The following is a 21945-nucleotide window of genomic DNA, read 5'->3' as shown; positions in this document are numbered from 1 at the left end:
GAGGTGACCAGAATGGAGCTTTCCCTACGGTGCGACCCGCCAGTGAGGCTGCCCTACACTTGAATGACAAGCACTCTCAGTGAGTGCGAAACAAGCCTTCCTTGTCATCAGTTCCACTTCAAGATTCTACCTGGAAGATGTGGGGTCAGAAAATAACCGAAAGAAAAGGTGTTCCTTTCAAAATCAGAAACACTGCTGAGACTGGGGAAAAAATGAAAGCAGGAGGACACGTCAATCAGCCCGCTGTGTCCAGCCACCTGAAACACCTAGCCCCGCGCCAGCCTCCCGACACACCCTGGTCGCGTGGTTACCACTCAGTCCACTCACCTCCACTTGGCCACCTGGGGCTTCAGGAAGGTCAGGCCCAGCCGCTGCACGAGCTTCACCCCAAGCTTCCGGAGCAGGGTCTGGTTGCTGTCGGGGAGCCTGCAGTTGTCCAGGCACTGGAGAACGGTGGCAGCTGTGAACACAGCACATCTCGCTCAGTTTGGTGGGAAGGTTTTGTGTCATCTCCCAAACCCACCAACCCCACCTGACACGCACGACACCAAAACCAGACACTTCCACAGGCCCCCCCGACCCCAGTCAGTGTGAAGGCCTACATCTACGCTGGACCCCTTGAGCTCTGCTTCATAAAGACCCTTTCACCCCATGTCATTTACTAAGTGCAGCTGGAGTCGGACCTGCCCAACCTTCTCACTGTGAACCACGGATCTGGAGATGGAACGCAGAGGAACCCAGGGAGGGAACAGTGTCCTGGGCAGAGACAGCGGGCACGTGCCTGGAGGGTGGAGCACATGCAGGCCATGAGGACCATGCAGACAGGCTTAAGCATGAGGCTGCAAGAACAGAGAGGGGTCTCTACAAGCAGGGAAACTGTGTGATCGGGCCCCCTTGCTGTCAAGGCTATTTGGGGCAATGAGGCGGGCATCGGGGGAAGCGGAGGCCAGGAGAGCACGCAGGACCATGTTTCGTGTGAGACAAGGAGGGGGCGTTCAAGACAAGTTGAAATGGCATCTGGGTAACTTCCCAAAAGACCCAAACGGCGCACAGTGACCAGCGTAGGTATAACTGACAGTAACTCAAGATGGACCTGGGATCTGTGTGTGCGAGTCCATCAAGGACAACGTGTGACGATGCTGAATGGCGACTGCTCATGTTCTCAGGTGTGACAATGACATCAAGGTTATGTTTCCAAAAAGAGTCAACAGATGCCAGTGGAATGATAGGGTGTCTAGGTGGTGGGGGAGGGGGAGCATGGATGAAACAGGAGTGCCCATGAATTAAAAACCTGAAGCTTGTGATAGAAATATGAGAGGTCACTATACCAGTCGGTCTTCCTGTACGTGTATGAAATGTTCCATGATGAAAACTTCAAGAAATAGACTCTACTACCTAAATCTGATTCATACATCTTCTAAAACATGGACTAAGAAATTTCTCTTGTTCCAGGGAGTAAGCCTTCCTGCAGCGAAAATCACTATACTGATTTTCGTAAGTTGAGGTTCAATCTAAAATTAAGAGAATGAGGCAAAAAGGGCAAATGATGTAGCCATGGTGCTGGGAAGAATGCAGTTGGGCCCCCAGGAAGCGAGCCAGAAACCTCAGGGCTTCATCTACATCCCAAGGCCCCCAGGATCAAGACCAGACAGTCAGGGCATCAGGAACCCAGACCTCCTAAGAGGCCTGAGACCTAACAGTCAGATTATTAACACATACGTACATACACACACACACACACACACAAAGACCGAAAAAAAAGACCTATGATAGTATCCAAATATAGCAAGTCACAGATTTTTGTGCCTGTGAATAAACTGTTAAAGAGACACGTTTGATCATAATTCAGGCAAACTCATGTCACAAACACACCCTCACTTACAAATAAACCTTACCGTAGGGTAAACAGTCTTCACGTTTTCCATGCTTAAATAATTGTGCCTTAAAAAAAAGAAAAAAAATTCTGTTAGAATTTGCAAATACATTTACAAATTTAAAACATAAATTATCAAAACAATTCATCACATCTTCCAGGATTTTTATTCTAGACACTCGCCAGGAAATAACAAGAGAAGAGTTTCCGTACATGACAAAGGAAGGAATTACAAGAGACTAGAGAGGAAATCTTCCAAAGGGGCAACGTAAACCAGAGATGCAGCGGTGAGGCCGTGCTCACTGACACACGCCCGCGTTGACGTTAAGGGTGCTGGCCTGTAAGGAGAGTAAGGAATCGTACCGGGTTTCCATGACTAGCGTGTACCTGAAGGTACCAAAGGATAAGAGTTACAGGTCGAATTATCCGACACAAAGGTAAGGCACCCACGTACTCATCCTTGTTCTGAGCCAGCAAAGGAGAAAGGGCCCCTCCTGCTTCTCACACACGTGGGGCCGGCAGGCTGTCAAAACCTCAAAAACCCGGAGTCCTCAACCTGAAATTTTACCCTCCACTTTCAACTCTGCAAGACTTGGGTATCCAAGCCCTTAAACGAAGAACCCTAAAGCTAAGCAACTCTAAGAAAACAGCTAAGGAACTTCTTCTCCTTCAAGAATTACTATTTGGGGCTTCCCTGGTGGCGCAGTGGTTGGGAGTCCACCTGCCGATGCAGGGGACACGGGTTTGTGCCCCAGTCCAGGAAGATCCCACATGCCGCGGAGCGGCTGGGGCCCGTGAACCATGGCTGCTGAGCCTGCGCGTCCGGAGCCTGTGCTCTGCAACGGGACAGGCCACAACAGTGAGAGGCCCGCGTACCGCCAAAAAAAAAAAAAAAAAAAAGAATTACTATTTAACCGGCAAGGTGAGACCACTTCTGTCTTAGACCGTCTGAAGGTACGTGGGCCCAACTGCACTGGACCCCGTCCCCCGACACCAGGTCCTGCCGGTGAAGGAGCTGCTCAGCCAAGGTGAAGAAGTGAACACCATCCCAGACGCTTAGTCAGTGGTGTTTCACATGGAGACCAACCACTCCGGGGCCCTGGACACTCTGAGGCAGGCTCACAGGAGAACAAGACACAGGGCTCAGACCCACAGGCCCAGGACATCCCAACACTCAAAGCACCGTGGAACCTCCCAGCCAGTGGCCCGTGGCTCCACCGCCTCTCCCAGCACACGTGATAAGTGCCTCACCTCACCAGCCCTGCTCTGGCCCTCTGCTGCAAAAGCCCCTTGGCAGAAGTCATGCTCTCCTTCGTGCTTTCTGCCCTTCTTCTCCCCGCAACAACTCGACCCCAAAACCATGAGCCAGCCATCAGATTAGGAAGTTCAGGACATTTCATTCCCCCACACCTTTCCATGACCCACACTACAAGTGGCGAAGGACCCCCGGACGTTCACGGGCCACATCTGAAATATCCCCATTTCATGACTGGTAAACCACTCCCAAAACACTTGAAATGTTTGTCTTTACAATCTGGGTTTATGAGGAGGGGGAAAGTCACCTGCATCCCCTAGCTTCTTCCTGGTGAACTTTTTTCTTTTTTTTTAATTTATTTTATTTTTGTCTGCACTGAGTCTTCGTTGCTGTGCGCGGGCTTTCTCTAGTTGTGGCAAGTGGGGGCTACTCTTCGTTGTGGTGTGCAGGCTTCTCATTGCGGTGGCTTCTCTTGTTGTGGAGCACGGGCTCTAAGCGTGCAGGTTCAGTTGTTGTGGCACATGGGCTCAGTAGTTGTGGCTCACGGGCTCTAGAGCGCAGCCTCAGTAGTTGTGGCACACGGGCTTAGCTGCTCTGCGGCATGTGGGATCTTCCCGGACCAGAGATCGAACCCACGTCCCCTGCATTGGCAGGCGGATTCTTAACCACGGTGCCACCAGGGAAGCCCCCTGGTGAACTTTTAAAGGAGTCAGGGAGGTGGCTTGGTGGAAAGGAAGGAGGAAACCATCCTGCAGCCGATGAGTCTGAGCAGGACGTGTGAGCCCCAGGGTGAGCCACCCACAGTCCTGGGCACAACGTCCGCCACCCTCCTCCTGCAGCAGAGGCCATGAGAGCAACCCCATCTACTACGCTGGCCATCAGCCTCCTGCCCCGACTACCACAACAGGACCAGTGGACTGGCTCAGAAGGACAGACACCCAAGCTGGTGGCCGTGGAGCTGGTCTGGGACCAGGAGTAAGGAAAGGGCGGGCCGCACCATGCAGCCCACTGCCGTCCCTCACCTGCCTCGATCCCTCCAGCTCCGCTGCAGCCTCCATGCAGGCCACTGCCATCCCTCACCTGCCACGCACCCTTCCAGCTCTGCCGCGGCCTCCCCCAGGAGCTAGGCCAGGCCTCCATACAGGACTCAGACAGTCCAGACCCCAGCAGTAAAGCTTACAGAACAGACCACTGTGGTTAGATATCTCTAACTTTAAAAAAACTAAATGTCAGGGTTCACATAAACAACCTGGATGCAACGGTCTCAGCTCCAAACTGCCTCACATACAAACCAGGACAGAGAACCTGGCCGAGGATGGGGCTTCACCGAGGGTCCAGCTCCTCCTCCAAGCAGGAGGCCCAGCCTGCAGGGCTGAGGGGGCGTCTCAGGGCTGGCCCAGCCCAGATCACAGCGCCAGCGTGCCCTGCGGACACATACCACCTCCCCTCTGTTTTCGGGGCACAAAGCCATCCACACGGCCAGTGCCACTGCACACAAAGACAACCGGTGCCACAAGGAAACAGCTGACAACACGACAAGCACACAAGTTATAAAAACCACTCAGGTCTCAATCAACTTTCAAAGTTATAGTAATTATACGCTTAAAAACACAAATAAATGTCTTGGTATAAAAATAACTAACATAAATTTTGCCAAATTTTCTAAAACTGTGAAGCACACTCTAGTACGCCAACAGCTCTATGGTAGAAAATACCACCAGGAAGACTTACCGTCTCAGCTGCTGAAGCACCAGAATCACTGCTGTCCTTTCTGAACCCTGCCCACCCCAAGCTCCGCGCTGAGTCCGGGCAGCAAGAGGGGAGGCCTTGCCACACCCAGCTGCATGGCGGGCAGACATGGCCAGATTAACAGACATGAATGCACAGTTAAGCATCACTGAACTCAAAGTACCCACTCTGTGTTCTCTTCCAGTGGATACTACAATCAGAATTACTATCATGTGGGAAACAACAAAACTTTTTGTTTTAAAAAGAAGTCCTCAAAATGGTATGCTGATTATGTAGAATACACACTGAAGTATTTACAGGCAGTGGAGTGACTTAATTTAAAACAGTTCAACAACACAAGTGTGTGGTTGTATATTTTATTTTAATATACACACATGTGTGCACATGTGCACACACACACACAACATGTATACATAAAAATAAAGTCAGGGATTCAAGGACTTCACAGAAGAGCCTAAAGAAACTAAAAGGATAACAAAGGGATTTTATAAACAACTTTACAACAACAAATTAGACGGGACTTCCCTCGTGGCACAGTGGTTAAGAATCTGCCTGCCAACGCAGGGGACACGGGTTTGAGCCCTGGTCCAGGAAGATCCCACATGCCGCAGAGCAACTAAGCCCGTGTGCCACAACTACTGAGCCTGCCCTCTAGAGCCCACAAGCCACAACTACTGAGCCCTCATGCCACAACTACTGAAGCCCGAGCGCCCTAGAGTCCATGCTCCAAAACAAGAGAAGCCACCGCAATGAGAAGCCCGCACACCACAATGAAGAGTAGTCCCTGCTCGCTGCAACTAGAGAAAGCCCGCGCGCAGCAACGAGACCCAATGCAGCCAAAAATAAATAAATATATATATATATTTATTTAAAAAAAAAACAAATTAGACAACCCAAAGGAAGTGGACAAATTCCAAGACAAATTCCAAATAAGCAAAAATGGCTTAAGAAATAGAAAATCTGAATAGACTTGGATCATGTAAAGAAATTTAAATTAGTACTTTAGAATCTTTCCATAAAGAAAACCCCAGGCCCACATGGCTTCACTAATGAATTCTAGCAAACATTTAAGGAAAAAAATACATCCTACATAAACTTCAAGAAAACAGAGGAGGAACAGTTCCCGGTCCTCGCCTGATACAAAAACCACAGACATCATAGGAAAACCGCAGATCAATGTCCCTCATGAACAAACATATAAAAATCCTTAGGACTTCCCTGGTGGCGCAGTGGTTAAGACTCCACACTCCCAAGGCAGGAGGCCTGGGTTCGATCCCTGGTCAGGGAACTAGATCCCACATGCATGCTGCAACTAAGAGTTTGCATGCCACAACTAAGGAGCTGGCGAGCCACAACTAAGACCTGAAGCAACCAAATAAAATAAATTAATTAATTAAAATAATTTCTTTTTTAAATCCTTAACAAAATACTAGCAAAATGAATCCAGGAACATATTAAATGGATTTTACTCCATGACCAAATGGGATTTATTCCCCATTTGCAAGGAATGCAAGGCTGGTTTAACATTCAAAAATTGATTTATATAATACATCGTATTAGCAGAACAGAGAACAAAAACATACAATCAGCTCAGTAAAAGCAAAAAAAGCACCTGACAAAATCCAACATCCATTCATGATAAAAGTTCCCCATCAACTACAAATAGAAGGGAACTTCCTCAACATGATAAAGAGCATCTATGAAAACCCACAGCTGGTATCATACTTAATGGTAAAAGACTGAACGCTTTCCCCTAAATAAATAGCAAGAAATCGCAACAAATTTTCGATGGAGTGGTGAGAAGGTGCTCCACACTAGAAGTGGGGCTACAAGAGGAGGATCCAGCTTGTCCCAGATGACCCTGAGGGGCTCCACAGAGTCAGCAAAAACACAGAGCAGAATCTTCCAGAAGGGTGGAAGGGAGTCTAAGCAATCAACAATATTAAGACCATATTAAGGGCTAGTGAAGAACAGAAAAAGATAAGCAAAATACAAGAAAATCAAAACCGTACAAGTTGTGGTCCACATGTGAAAGAAACAAAAATAAGACAGGATTCTGATCAACGGGAATGTTAGAAAGTAGACTCCATCTGACATTAATACCAGGCACAACGCTCCTTCATAAGGACCCTGGGACTGCAGAGCAGAAAACGAACCCCTGTCATGAATGTTATTGACTGTAAAAGTTACAAACCAGTAATTCTAAGCCCAAGACTTAAAGAAGGATACAGAACGGAAGGGAAATGCTGCCAACTCGTATCATGTACAAGTGAATACACACAGGCACTGGCTGAGAAGAAGCAACGGGCGAGGCAGGCAGCAGGGGAGGAAAAGCACCATGACATCCTCTTACAAAGAGGGGTGGGATCAGGAGACCCTGTGGAGAGGGGATGGCAGAGGAAACAGGTCCAGAGCACCTAAAAACAGTGACATTGTCAACAAAGCTGGGAGATAGCAGGAGGGGCATCAGCAAGCCAGCAGATGGGCTGGAGCACATCGTGCAGGAGGAAGGGGCAGCAATCACCCTCAGCACAAAGCGGGCTGTCTCCGGGAGAAGGGGCTGTGCTGACAAGAGCAGACAAGGGCTGATGTGTTTTCATCACCAAGCCTCTGGACTGCTTAATCTCTTCACCAAGTGTAGAATAAAAATGATTTTTCAAAGAAGAAGGAGCTCTTCCTACACTACCCACTGAATGTGCTGAGGATTCTCCACGAATGTCACACAGAGAAGCATCCAGACCCCTGACCACCTGTGTGACGGGGCAGGAAGGCACCCTCTCTGAATCTCAGTTTCCTCAGTAAACGACAGGCGGCAGTGATGGTACCAGTTCGCTGAGCCACTCAGAGAATAAAATGCAAATGAACATAAAACGCATTATATTAACCAATGATATCTGAACTGTCTCCTACCTGGTAAATACAGACATATTCCTTTCGTTTGTCCAAAAACTATTTTAAGAACTCTTCCCTAGGTTTCATTTACAAAATTTAAAGTTAACTTACTCCATGCAAATTCAAATGCATCCAATTTAATATATTTTAGACACAAGTCATCCATTTTCAGAACAATTACTCCTGAGCAGAAACACTTGGCTCCTTCCACGTGAGCACTTGGAATCCGGGAGGGCGCCAAAAGCACCAAAATACCCACTTACAGTCTGCAGACCAGTGGTGTGATGGGGTCCACACAACGTGCGATGAGATGCCTAATAGTGCCGGGGGGCGGGGGGGGGGGGGGCGTCAAAAACAAACCTCACCGAGAAGCTTCCCTTCAGCAGCTCTCAGCGCAGGGACAAGGTCTACCGATAGGCACCCCATGCAGGCGGGCCGCGGGTACACTGTTCTACTGGAGCATCGGGTCAGACGGGCACCTTGGCCAGTTCACCCCCCTCACTCCTGGCAGCTTTGTTATGAATAGAGCAGAGCCTCCTTTTACTCTCAAATACACAGTGTGGATAAAAATCATATGGTCACCCCATGTGGCAAGTTCTCTGACCTCCTCCCCTCCACAGCCGGGGTCTCTGGGGTCAATGCCTCCCTCCCTGGGGCCAGGGGTCTTCCAGCTGCTTCAACCAACAGAGCCAGGCAGAAGCAACACTGTGACTGCCAAGCCCAGGATCCTCTGCCTGGGACACTCTCCCTGGAAACCCAGTAGCCACATGCAGAGGTGCCACGCAGGAGCCACAGTCCACAGGCCCAGCTGAACCTAACCCTTCTAGTCACCCACACAGTGCGGGCTTCTCAGGCAAGGCCCTTGGCAGCAAGAGGCAGAGACAAGCGCCCCCCCAGCCCATGCCCTGGCCTGTCAGGACCCACAGAATCCACACACAACAGCTGCTGTGCAGAGCCACAGGCTTGGGGGTGGCTTGACCACGACAGACACAGCTCCCTCCTTAGGATCCGTGTGAGGGACTGAAATCTCACCCTGCAGGCACCACCCTGGCAGCAGTGTGCGGGACACATGCGGAGGCCACTCTCAACGTCCGGGAAGCTGAGGTGGGGTGCCTAGACCAGGGCAGATGGTCTGCAGGGGGAGGGAGGCTGGACAGGCAACGGCAGGAAACAGAACTGACAGCACTTGGTGACCACTTAAACGCTCTTTGGTCTCATTCACTGATAAATAATAAGAATTTAAAATACGAGGAAAGGCCCCAAACGCTCTCACACATGAACATCCTTCACTTGCCAAATTCCTTACAAAGTCTAAGTAAGAGAAAAGAACAAGTAGTGAAGACTTCCCAGGACAACTGTCACTGACACAGCTCGCCACCGGGCATGGGCAGATGGTGACAGTCCCCCATGGTCCCCACCCCACAGAGGGAACCAGCCCCCAGGCCAGGCTGCAGGCCACTGTCTGGACCAAAGGGGACCCAATACCCCATCTTTTATGGGTTCAAGGTGGGTTCTTTTTTTTTTTTTATGGTACGCGGGCCTCTCACTGTTGTGGCCTCTCCTGTTGCGGAGCACAGGCTCCGGACGCGCAGGCTCAGCGGCCATGGCTCAAGGGCCTAGCCGCTCCGCAGCATGTGGGATCTTCCCGGACCAGGGTACGAACCCGTGTCCCCTGCATCGGCAGGCGGACTCTCAACCACTGCGCCACCAGGGAAGCCCAAGGTGGGTTCTTTTTACCCCTACACTTTTCCTGACCTTGAAGCCCACAGGATTTCCCAGGGGTGGGGGTGCTCTGTACGCACAAAGGCAAAGGTCACAGGAGTTACAGACTCTCCCATGAACAGGCTCAGAAGGGCTAAAGGGATGAAAAGGAACAAAAATCACAGAGGGCCAGGGCTTTGATTTTGTTTCCTAGTCTATTTTTCCACGTAAAGTAGGGCCATCTTCACTGCCCTTCCCTCCTGAGAGCACACGGTCCAACCCGGCATGTGCAGAGAACAGTGACCCCCAGCAACGGGAGGAAGCGGCCGACAGAAATGCTCTCATCTTCAGATGGTCAGGAGAATCCATCAGCCGGGCCACTAAATGGGGAGTGTACCCCATTTTTCATGGAAGCATAAAACATGAGCCAACTGAAAACCACCAGCTGGAAGCACACACTCCATACAAGCCCTCACACCACAGAGAGACGAGACCACACAGCACACCCATCTGAGGAGAGGTGACCGCCAGGTCTGCTCCTGTTGTTCTAGAAACCAGCACAGCACAAAGTGCAAACAAATGCATTTCCCAGTAATCACTCTAAACCACCACACCTTCCGATCACTACCCACCCAAGCCAGCTCTTCTGCACCATGCAACCAGCTTCCCTCCCCAGGGCATGTTCTCCAGCCATAAATCACAGGCTGTCGGCTGTTGAGAGCAAGTCCGCCCAGCTGCCAAGCAGGAGATGCTGGTCTGAGGCCCCTGAAGGCACCACTGAGTCAAGGGCAAGAAAAGCAGCTCCACCCTAGGCCCTGGGAGAAAGGGGCCCACACCACACGGCTCAGGGGTGCCACTTACTAGCACCCAAGAATTACCCTGTGAGCTGATGAGCACTGGCACTGAGGGGCACCTCACTGCATGATGGCCCCATTCCCAGTCCCTCAGAAAGACGTGACATCACAAACGCACCAACCAGCAGACAGGATGGGGCTCAGACAGGACAAGCTCCCCCATTCTGTGCTCCTGAGTCCTGTCCCAGGGCAACAGAGGGGACCACGCCCCAGTATCACAGCTCTTCCTGGATGTGCACACACGAAGGGGACAAAACGTAAACAGAAAGGACCATGAGCACTGACACAACAGTTTCAGGCTGGACGCCACTCCAGAGCTTGACTGATGGTCCCTGCTGGAGCCACAGAGCCGAGCCAGGACCAAACCTTCCATGCAAGGCAACAAAGCCCAACAGCTTGGCGCCCTCTGAGTGAGGGGGAGGGCCACCACCCCCCCCAAGAAATGACAGTAACCTGAAACTGTACAGGGGATCACTAAGAAATACAGGAGGACAACTGGCCTGAAGGCCATGCCCACCAGACTGTGCTCAGGACCAGGCCTGAGGGAGGGGAGGGGCAAGCCAGCCCAACCAGAGGCACTTCCCACCCCAAGAAGAAGTAAGACATCTATTCTCTCGAGAGGGTGCCTGGTTTACTTCCTCAGGACTGCATACACTAAGGGGAAAACAAAAAACTTCCAAATGTGGAAAAATTTTAGTTGTTGAAATTGAGTTTTCAATGGCTAGGATAAACAGCTGATTATTATCAGCTAGAACCCAGAATGAAAAAATACAATTCTGATAAAATACACTTATATCAAGTAAACTATAAAGGATTTTAAGTATACAAATATGTAAATAAAAATTAACTTCAAAAAGAAATGTTTAAATGATCAGAATAATCACATTAGTTTTATCTTCCCATTATGTCTTAAACCTTTTCCTAACCTAACAGTGAAATCCCAATCATAAACACACACCTTCACAGGAGGGGAGACGGCCCGGCCCGCCCCGCCCCAGTCACTGACTGCAGCTTCCTGCGTCCTGTCTGGAAGATGAGGCTGCACGGTGCACAAGAGCCCAGAGGACACTTGACGACTGTGACCTCCTGTTTTCAGATGTCGATCTGCTCATAACGACGTATTCCACCACCTTATTATCTACCCAGCTTCCTCAAATGTTCTAAACAGCCCCCGCGGAAGTCAGGATCCTAATAACAAGCTGCATTAAGATGTTCCCGTTTAAATGACCCCTCCTAGACCCTAGCGTTCGGGCTGCCTGTGGTCCTACGACACAGAGGGGCCCAGCTTTCCAGGGCAGGGGGCGGATGACTGGGAGGCCACTCAGGGTGGCCCTCGTCCAGCCCACCCACCCCAAGACAGCGTGGTCAGACTCTACAAACCATGAACAACCACACAAAGGTACAGGCACAAGCAGGCTTTCTACCACCCCTAATACAGGAATTTCAAACACCATGTAGCAAAAAAAAGCTAAAAGCTCTTCCCTTAAAGGGTCAGAATCAGTGTGAAGGGCAGCAAAGATGCTGCCCCACCTCTACCTCCACCATGGGAAGAGCAAGCCTGAGGATGGCAAAGACCTGCAGGAACAATCTTGGAGGGAGAGCCAGACCAGTCGACTCCAGTCCCTCCCGAACATGCCCTGTTAGGACCACTTACTCAGTGCTAATGATTCTTCAGATAAAAATCAATTCTCAGTCGATTCACAAGTACCAAAAACACTGATCATACATCTCCTATTTGCCTAACAAAGTGACGTGTAAAGGATGCAAAAGGCATAATTCCTGCCACAGAAACTTAGAAATGATCAACATAAAGCCTGCAGTTCCCAGAGCAGAGGTCAGAGGAGGAGGCTGTGACACACAGCGGAGCGTCCCGAGAAGAGCTGGCTCGGATGCAGGAAGTGGCAGGGGTCGTGCTCTGGTACCAAGCCCAGGGGGAGGAGGGGGCTCTGTGCGGAAGTGAGACAAGAGGAGACACAAGGAGGAAAGGGAGGAAGAACCTCGCCTGGGACCAGATGGGCAGAGCTGAGCCCACTGACGGGCTTTGACAGGGCAGGCGACCTGGGCAGCAGAAAAGCAGCATGGGACCCAGAACACCCAGAGGTGGTTGTCACTGCCCAGAGGGACCCTCCAGACTGGGCCAGCCCCTGAATGGAGGGAGGGCAGCAGCAAGCAGATGGCCGAGAGGACCCTGGACAGCATGAAGGATGGGCCAGGGAAGTGGCCAGCACAGCCCAGCGAGCACCGGACCAGTAAAGGAGGGCGGGGCCTCGGAGACGCCTCAAGCCACCTCCCCACCTTGGGGCTCGGCCCTGGACTTAGCCTGTGAGAGCACAGACAGCACCGGCCAGCATCCTCCTCTGCGGCTGGGTCTCACTCGCAACTCAGGCGGGAGGAGGGAAAAGCCACAGCACAAGACGCTACCTTGACCTGCGGAGCCTGAAGCACAACAGGTGCACAGAACCAGGGCTCTGGGACCAAGGACAGAAACAAGGACTAAGGTCAGTGGAGAGTCGGGCACAGACAGAGCCTGAGGGACCCCTGCGCTGGAGGGAAGGTGAGGGTGGCCAGGCAGCCAGGTAAGTGGGCTACGAGGTGGGGCACCACAGTGGAGGGACACTGGCCAAGCAGTCTGCATTTGTCTCACAGAGCACAGGGCTCTGTGTTTGTCTCTCATCCAAGAGGCAAAGGCACTGCGATGGCTAAGCCCCTTCCCGTGCAAGCGTGGGCCCAGGCTGGCTGCCTGCAAGCACACACCTGTCCAGCAGGACACGTCACCCCATCACACAGCAGGTGTACAAACCAGGCCGCCGGTGAACAGAGACAAGCCTCACACAGTGCGTGTTCTAACAAGACCCATGCACTGGGCAGCCCGCCACGCATAAAACAGAGTCACGTGAGATTAAAGCAGCCTCAGAGTTGGCTGCTCCACATCTTAGACCCCCAAGAAAACTGAAGATGCCTTATTTCACTGAATCCTATAGGAGCACATGAACATTACATAAACATCCACACCCTGAAAATGGTCACATTCAAATCGTTCTAGCACGTTTTCCTCCACCGGAAACCCTGCCCCAGGCAAGTGCTATGACTAAAAAGCCCAGTTTGGTTAATTTGTCCTCTGGCCAAACAACTTTAATGAAACCACAGGTGCCGTTTCCAAAGAATCCTGAAAGAAGAGGAATCAAAGCCACATGAGAAATGTTCTGGGTAAGCAAGTGCCTTCTCTTCAAGTTCAAGGGTGAGCTCACGCCACGCTCTGAGGCCAGAGGCCTGCTGCTTCCCTTCCACAGACGGGGGCATGGAGAGGGGCTGCCCCCACTGGGATCTCAGGTGCTGCTGTAGGACCCGCTCCTCCCTGGGGGACAGAGCCAACCACGTCTGGAGTCTGGGGCGCGCATCCGGGGTGCGGCCTGCCCGTCCGAGGGTGCGGGCCACCTGCTCGACAGCCACCCTGACCTGGACATGAGGCTCCTCCACGTCCTTAAACCACGTGCCAAAGCAGGGCCCCCGCCCTCCCCACAAGGGGCTCAGGCTGTGGGACTGTGGGCATCTGCTGTCTTCACTTCCCTGCTCTTTAATCTTGTTTGTGACTGCTTTACCCTTTAACAAGGTGTACTTGTGACAGTGACAGAACGGACAGAAGAACCCTCACTGTGAAGGGGGGACAACCCCAGCAGCCGGCAAACAGAATGGCGCGCCCCCGTCCGCTGCCCGCCCTCGGGAAGCACACAGAGCCACCTGTCAGTCAGTCTCTAATCTGAGGAGCCAGAGCGGAGACGGCATGCCTGCCAGTGTGAGCGGAGCGCAGCAAGTTCAAATAGCCACCAGCCTCAATTTTTTTTTTTTTTTTTTTTGCGGTACGCGGGCCTCTCACTGTTGTGGCCTCTCCCGTTGCGGAGCACAGGCTCCAGACGCGCAGGCTCAGCGGCCACGGCTCACGGGCCTATAGCCTCTCTGCGGCATGTGGGATCCTCCCAGACCGGGGCACGAACTCGCGTCCCCTGCATTGGCAGGCGGACTCTCAACCACTGCGCCACCAGGGAAGCCCCTCAATTTTTAATATTGTGTTTCCCTTCCTTGAATTTCCTAGATTTCCATTAATCCTAATGCTTAAAGAGGGACTAAACCAAAGGGTGTTTCAAAGATCTACAGTAAAGAGGCCTTCCAATGAAATGAAGTTGCCAAACACTTATTTCCTTGCCAGAGGGTTAAAAATCATCCCTGCAAGAGGAACAGGCTTCAAGGGAAATAAAAATGAAGCGCCAGTTTCGATGGTACTTGTTACGAGTCCACCTGTTTCGCCTAACCCACACTAATGAGCAGGTGGATAGAATGAAGCCAAGTGCATCGAAGGAGGCAGACGCAATCCTGAAGCACAGCACACCTGCAGGTTTCATCATGCACAGGGGACACCCAGCCTCCCCGTTCAGGTCTGACAAGCTCATGGCGAAACCGCTCCCGCCCGGGAGAGTTCAGCACCAACACTGTCTCCTCCTGCCCAGGCGGCAGTAGCAGCAATTAAACCAAATTTCTCCTTCAAAAAAAGGAAAGGAAAGAACGTGCATGATTCCAGAAAGACCTGGGTTTTCCAGAGGAAGCACTGGGCTTCTGAAGGCTCCAGAAGGATGTGCCTGCCCTGGGAGCTGTGGGAGGGCCAGGCCTCCCCTCCCCTGGCAGGGCTCTTACACCAGGTGATACCCTCACTGAGGGCGCATCTCCCCGACAGCTCTGGGGTGCGGCTGCCAAAGGGCCTCGGCCCCGCAGGGCTTCCTCCTCTGGGCCAACAAGCGGGCAGGGACACAGGGTTCAACTTTGCTAAGCCTTTGGGAAAATCATTTTATTCCTCAGGAGGAAGAGAAAATGGAGGCCTTCTCTCCTCCTGAGTGTCAAACGGGGAGATGTCCCAATAAAAAGCACTTCCCCACTCATGGCCAGTGAAGGGGCCAGCAGGAGGGCAGCAGTGGGCTTGCCAATGCCTGTGCCCCACCCGGGGAAGAAGGAACAGAACTTGGGAACAGGGTTTCCCTGGTGGCACAATGGTTAAGAATCCGCCTGCCAATGCAGGGGACACAGGTTCAAGCCCTGGTCTGGGAAGATCCCACATGCCGCACAGCAACTAAGCCTGTGCACCACAACTACTAAGCCTCAGCTCCACAGCCCGCAAGCCACAACTACTGAAGCCCGGGCGCCTACAGTCCATGCTCTGCAACAAGAGAAGCCACCGCAGTGAGAAGTCCTCACACCGCAATGAAAAGTGGCCCCCGCTCGCCGCAACTAAAGCCCACACACAGCAATGAAAACCCACCATAGCCAAAAATAAAATAAGTTAAAATAAATTAATTTTTTAAAAAAACTTGGGAACAACCTAGTGACAAGCAGTAAGAGGACCAAAAACGTTAAAAAAAAAGCACTGGCGTCCCCAGGACTCTCGCTGGTGGCCTGAACGCACAGGCCTGCCGCTGCCAGTCCAGGCAGGGGTTACACAGGCCTCGCCAGCTGCACGCCCCAGGGGTGGTCACTGCTGGCTCCAGCCCCATGGTGGAGGCACCTGCGGCTCAGCTACCCTGACCTGAACACAGCAGTGGCCTCTGGAGAGGCAGCTTCCAGGCCAGGGGGGCCTGGCAGGAGACCCCAGGAGCCTGTCAAGGACACAGATTCCAGACTGGGGGAAGGAGGTCTAAAGCAGGACAAAAGTGAGTCAGGAAGCAGCACCAGCGTCTGGGCGGGTCTACCCTGCAAGGCCAAGTGGACCGACAGGCTTGGCTGTGTTCGTCAGACCCTTGTTTCTCTGTGACCTAAGACTTCTCAATGTGACTCATACAAAAAACTAAGAATCCACTTACACTCAAACTTTCAAATAAACCACCTCAGCTGCATCCACCCATCCTTCACCAGGGCTGGATGCCCTGCACTACCTCCCTCCCCTGCCCGCCCAGGACCCCTGCAGCAATGGCCTGGTGACCAGGACCACCCGCTCCCCTCTTGTCAACACTCAGCATCGTTCCTGGCCAGCCACCTCCAGCACTGACCCCCATCATAGCAATAAAGTCCTCCTTAAGCACCTCCCCACACATGCAGCTGGAACGAGAGCCACCTACAGGCACAGGCTGATACCTGTGTTCCATCAATACCACAGATGCGCCAGCCATAACAATTTTTAAAAAACCTCAGAAACACAGAAAAAATATTTAAATTATTGTTAAACTGGGGCTTCCCTGGTGGCTCAGTGGTTGAGAATCCGTCTGCCAATGCAGGGGACATGGGTTCGAGCCCTGGTCCAGGAAGATCCCACGTGCTGCAGAGCAACTAAGCCCGTGCGCCACAGCTTCTGAGCCTGCGCTCTAGAGCCCATGAGCCACAACTGAGCCCGCGTGATGCAACTGCTGTGGCCCATGCACCTAGAGCCAGTGCTCCACAACAAGAGAAGCCACTGCAATGAGAAGCCCACGCACCGCAGCGAGGAGTAGCCCCTGCTAGCTGCAACTAGAGAAAGCCCGTGCACAGCAATGAAGACCCAAAGCAGCCAAAAATAAATAAATAGATTTTAAATAAATTATTGTTAAACTTAAAAAAAAAAAAACCTGTTGCTACTATTGTAGCAAGGAAATTGAAAATATATGCTCAAACAAAAACTTATATACAAAATTTCAAATCAGCATTATTCAGAGTAACTAAGAATTCCCATACAGTGGAGTACTGACTGTAAGAAGGAACAAAGCACTGACACAGGCTACAACGTGGAGGAACCGTGAACACATGATGTTAAAGGAAAGAAGCCAGACTCAAAAAGTCACATTGCACATGATTCCACTGTATGAAATGTCCAGAATAAGCAAACCCAGAAAGACAGAAAGTAGATCACTGGTTGCCAGGGGCTGGGGGATGGCAGGGGAGGAACAGGGAGGGACTGCTAATGCATGTGGGGTTTCCTTTAGGGGTGATGAGAGTATTCTGGAATTAGACAAGTGGTGATGGTTGTACCCTGTACATATACAAAATAATCACTGAACTTATATACTTTAAAAAGGTGAATTATGTGAATTACATCTCAACTTTTTAAAAACCATTGTAAGTATAACATATCACATTTATTTACAGAATGAAAGGACACATGAATAAACAGATCACCTCATCAGACTACAGGAACATGTTTTATTTTTCCAGGTTTCTTTTTAAAACGTCTTGAGATACCCTCATCATTTAAATGCCAATCCTTCCTGAAGACAATGGCATCATAAATGAAAAGACACAGATGAGAGAACATTCTAAGTGCAGGGCAGGCAGGGAGGAGGACTGTCCTCTCCGATCCTCCCACCTCCTGTCCCTCCACCCCAGGACATCACACCAACAGCCCCACTTCCCCCAGGCCCTCACGCTTCCTACATCCCGCCAGAACCTGCAACAGCCAAGGAAAGGAGATGGGATGACACCCAAGAAGACGACATCACGCTGAGTCACGGCCCAAATGCCACCATTTAAACATAGTCCAAATGCCCTGCTCTCCTCAAAGTGGGCCCTGAGCTCTCCAGCTTCAGAGACAAGGGCAAGGACGAAATCACACCCACTGCAATGAAAGAGCAAGGACCACAAGGCCCAGGGAGGGGAGCCCTGATCCCAGAGCATCAAGTGTAGCAGCCTCCCCTCCCCTGCAGAGTTTAACCAATTAAACTCAATTGATCTTTCCTCCTAGAAAAGGCACCACCAGACAAGCAAAGCAGGCAGCCAGGAAACGGTGGGAGCTCTCAGGCCAGGGGCCAGGTCTGCGCTCAGTACAGTGGTTACAAATACCCTGAGTATCTGAACAAGACCAAATTTCAAACCACCTGCCTTATTTCCTTCAAGCTGGTTCCAATCATTTTTCTCTGTAACACATCTGAGCAGCAGGAAGCTCGAGAAGGACACGCCCCTACCTGCCTGCTGGCTCCAGCTCTGCAGGCACTGGTGCCCCCTGGCGGCAATGCGCAGGGCCACCAGTCCACCCCCTTCCCCAGAGCAGAAAGCCCATCGCTAACAATGCAGGGCCAGCCCTCAGTCGCAGGGCCCAGTGCAAAGCAGCAGAGAAAAGAAACCGTGTTCACTATTCTGTCGGGGTTCAACATCTCCTCCTGTGTTCCAACCACTTCCCCACGAAACCAAGGTAAACAGGGCTTGTCCCCAGGGTTCTGACAGCCCCACAAGCTGACCGCTGACCGCCCCGCACCACTGGGACAGTGTTTACCAGGGCCTGCAGCATCCCGTCCATGGCGATGACCCCCTCGATGGTCTGGAAGGAGGAGCAGGCCAAAGTGCATAGGCTCCAGTCCAGGAAACTCGCCATCTTCTTCTGCTTAACGTCGGGCCGCGTGACAAACCTGCCAAAAGGGGACAGACACGTAGGTGACAGCTCAAGCGAGGCCCCAGCTGCCAAGAGCTCACTCTTTCCTGGCCCACTGCCACTCTCCAACCTAAGACCCTGGCTCTCAGGTGGCAATTCCCACCACCACCTCTCTGGGGTCTCACACAGTCCCCACCCCCCCCACACTTCCCGCCTCCTGAGCCCCCTCATCCCGAGACCCTGTGTAGCATGGGACCACCTTCACCTGAGCCCACCCACGCCCACTCCTCGGCCCAACTCTGTATCCCTTCACCTTGGGACCCCATGCTGCCACCTGCGACCTCCCTCTCTGCATCTGCCATGGGACTCCTTCCCCATCCTCTCTGCCTGCTGCACACGCCATGCAGAGCTCCAGCTGTGTCCACGGCCCCATCGTCCCCACCACAGGCATCTGCTCAGTGCTGCACTCCTGGAGTGCTGGCTCTCACCCACCCTCCTGTACACTGGTCTGGGCCGGCAGCCACCCTCGGGCTCCCACACCAAAGCCCAGGCCCCCTTCACTCCTCTCCAACCAGTGCACACACCATCCCCCAGCTCTCTGACTCAGGCTGAGTCCCTGACCTCCTGGGGGAGCTTGCAGTCTTGGGGCAGAAACACAGGAAGCAGGCAAACAATGAGAAGGAAACAGTTGAGTGAGGGGAGGACAGCAGGCGCAGGGACAGCGTCGCGGGAGGTGACCTGTGAGGACCTCTCGCTCCCCTAGCTGGCCCCACAGACCACACCCAGAGAGGGCTCGGCACCAATACCACAGAAACACGCCAGGTGGCACTACCCTGGGGGCAGCACTCGACATGCCTGGCTCTGATCTCTGCACCCCTGCAGGAGCCTCCTGTCCTGACCAGGAGCCCCCACAGGCCCCTCTTCCCTCAAAACAGCCACCGCCGCCCCACGCGAGATGCTCAGCCAGCGCAGGGATTACACTGCGGCCATGTAGAAGGTCTCCGTGTCAGTAAAACAAAGCTGCCACGACTGTCTTCGCCCACCTCCATCAGGGTACACACCCAGAGACTTGGTCACCAAGGATTTACCAAACTTTAGGATGCTGGTTACAAAGGCGAACTCACATGCCACCCCCGCCAGCCAAGAAGTTGCGTTACGGCGGGTCTGAGAAGAGGGCCCAGGAATTTCATAAAATCTGCACCTCAGAGTGATCATCTAAAATGGATAACTGGTATTATACACCCTATCTCAATGTCCTTGGCCCTGTTCAAAGCTCCTTGATTCTGGAGGGGGCCACAGGATGAGGGTCACACCTACAGTGACCTGATCCTCAGCCTGAAGACAACAGCCGGCCGGCACTCACCCTGCATGTGGGCAGGCACAGCGCCTGCAGTGGGGTGGCCCTCAGGACAGGCGAGGTCACAGGCACAGAACGGCCCACAGGGCCGGTAAGCGGCCCTGCTGGGACCCAAAGCCCAACTTGGAGACGTGAGTCACAGCGCCATCCACTCAGGGGCCACGCACCCTGCTTCCTCCACCCACTCATCTGCTGAGCAGGCAGGAGGCTGATGTTCTGTGTGCAGCCTGTAGCGGCCAACTTCCTTTCCTGGGCAAAATCACACAAGGTGAGTTTCCAAATTACAGTAAAAACCTAAGGTTCCTTTGAAAGATTTAAGCAAATAGGTTATTTTATATTTTTTATTTTTCTCTCTAAAAAAAGGAATGTTATGTTCGCAGCAGAGGTCCAAAAGTACAGATAAGCAAAAATGGAAAATACCTATCCCACAAGTGTAACACACAGAACGAGACCCTTCTACACAAACTGAAAGATCTCTGAATCCTACACTTCCTTCCCTTTTAGGAAAAGTTACATCACAGACTACATCTACTTTCAATGTGGAACTCAGCTAAGATGTGCAGGTGTTTAGAGACCCCACTGTCTTTCTCTCAGGAAGGTAATTTCCACAAGAGTGATCAGCAAAACCTTAACTACAGGACTAGACCTACCAGAGGGACAAAGGGCAAAACACCAGTGGGACACATTGCTGCTCCGGACCCTTGTCAGTACGGTTACCACAGAGTACCTGGTCTGAGAGTGAAACAGTACGGGTGAAGTGACAAACCCTATTTTGTGTAAGAACTTACTTTGTGTGTGTTTTTAAATTAATTAATGGAAAAGTTAAATATTCACAAAATGGTGATAGAATTTAGTTACCTGTAAGAAGGAAAAAAATCTATCATATATCCTATACCAAAAGAAATTCCAAATGGATTAATAATTCTACATTAAACAATAAAAAGGTAGAAAAATATAAATGATTCTTTGTAAAATCTCTTAATAGGGTAAGCCTTCAAGCATAAAAGTAAAAATAACTAAATAAATAAAAGGAAAAAAGTTACTATTTTGACATTAGAATTAAAACTTTAGTCCAAAGAAGAAAGTAAAAAAGGCTACCAACCCACTGGAGGAAGTATCACACCCTCCTCTAGCTAACATCCTTCACAGAGAAAGCTCATACTACTGGAGAAAAAGCACCAAGAATCCCACAGATATTAGAAATCAGGTCACTACACGGGACATACGATATCTGAAATAAGACTCATGTGTTAAAGCTCACCAGCGATCAGTGAAATACAAACTAAATGTTAGTAATAAACAAAACAATGCACAATCCAACTGGGGGAAGAGGGTTGTTCTTGAGGCTGCCCATGATTGCAAAAGTCCTGAAAACACGCTCCCAAGAGTCACCGAGCGACAGGTGTAGAGACTCAACAATGTCCTTGTGTCCTGTGACTCAGAAGTCCACCTCTAAGGGCCTGGCCTAAGAAAATAATCCCAAATACCAAAACAGGTTTACACCCAAAGCTAGTCATTACGGCATTGCTTATAAGAGGAAGGACGTGAGAATGCTGGTCAGAGTAACTAAAAACAGTGGAATCTAAAGGAGCCATTTAATCAACGGTAACGTGAAATTAAGTGAAAAAGCAGGTGCTAACTCAAAGAGATTGTGCTGTGCAAACTCCATACAATAACAGCACAGAAAAACACCAAAAAAATACAACACATGTATTGTGTATTATAATTATAAACGTATGGGGTTTTCCTAATTTTCTATGTTCCAAAATTTCCAACTTTTCTACTTGGAGCATACCTTGATTTTACAGTTAGATTAAAAATATCTTTTTAAAATTAATGTAATCAATAAGAATAAAGGCATATATTTCCATTGAAGAGTTTCTGTAAAATAACACTCATATCCACACGTCTTGGCGTAAATGTAACATCAAAGTTACAGAAAACGCAGCT

General features: G+C 51.1%; 1 protein-coding gene and 1 long non-coding RNA gene across 5 annotated transcripts in view; one reads left to right on the top strand and one right to left on the bottom strand.

Annotated features, from left to right (window-relative positions):
* TBCD (tubulin folding cofactor D) overlaps window positions 1-21945 on the bottom strand; it is a 176468-nt gene that overhangs the window by 129414 nt on the left and 25109 nt on the right. For 3 of the 4 annotated variants that reach the window (XM_004275611.4, XM_049701841.1, XM_049701842.1), the window contains exons 7-9: window positions 18543-18675; window positions 1896-1941; window positions 328-460 (exon numbers count right to left, since the gene is read on the bottom strand). In XM_004275611.4, coding sequence (XP_004275659.1) covers window positions 328-460; window positions 1896-1941; window positions 18543-18675 — 312 coding nt within the window. Of the gene's footprint in view, window positions 1-327; window positions 461-1895; window positions 1942-3435; window positions 3459-18542; window positions 18676-21945 lie in introns of those variants that run through there. The other variant, XM_049701843.1, reaches the window with a different exon arrangement.
* Window positions 18560-20511, top strand: LOC125962071 (uncharacterized). The gene is made up of 2 exons (XR_007473442.1): window positions 18560-18696; window positions 19521-20511. It is a non-coding gene; the product is annotated as an uncharacterized LOC125962071 (long non-coding RNA).

Source organism: Orcinus orca, chromosome 19 (genome assembly GCF_937001465.1).
Source record: "Orcinus orca chromosome 19, mOrcOrc1.1, whole genome shotgun sequence".
NCBI classification, from domain to species: Eukaryota; Metazoa; Chordata; class Mammalia; order Artiodactyla; family Delphinidae; genus Orcinus; species Orcinus orca.
This window is presented reverse-complemented; position numbering and strand designations above follow the sequence as displayed.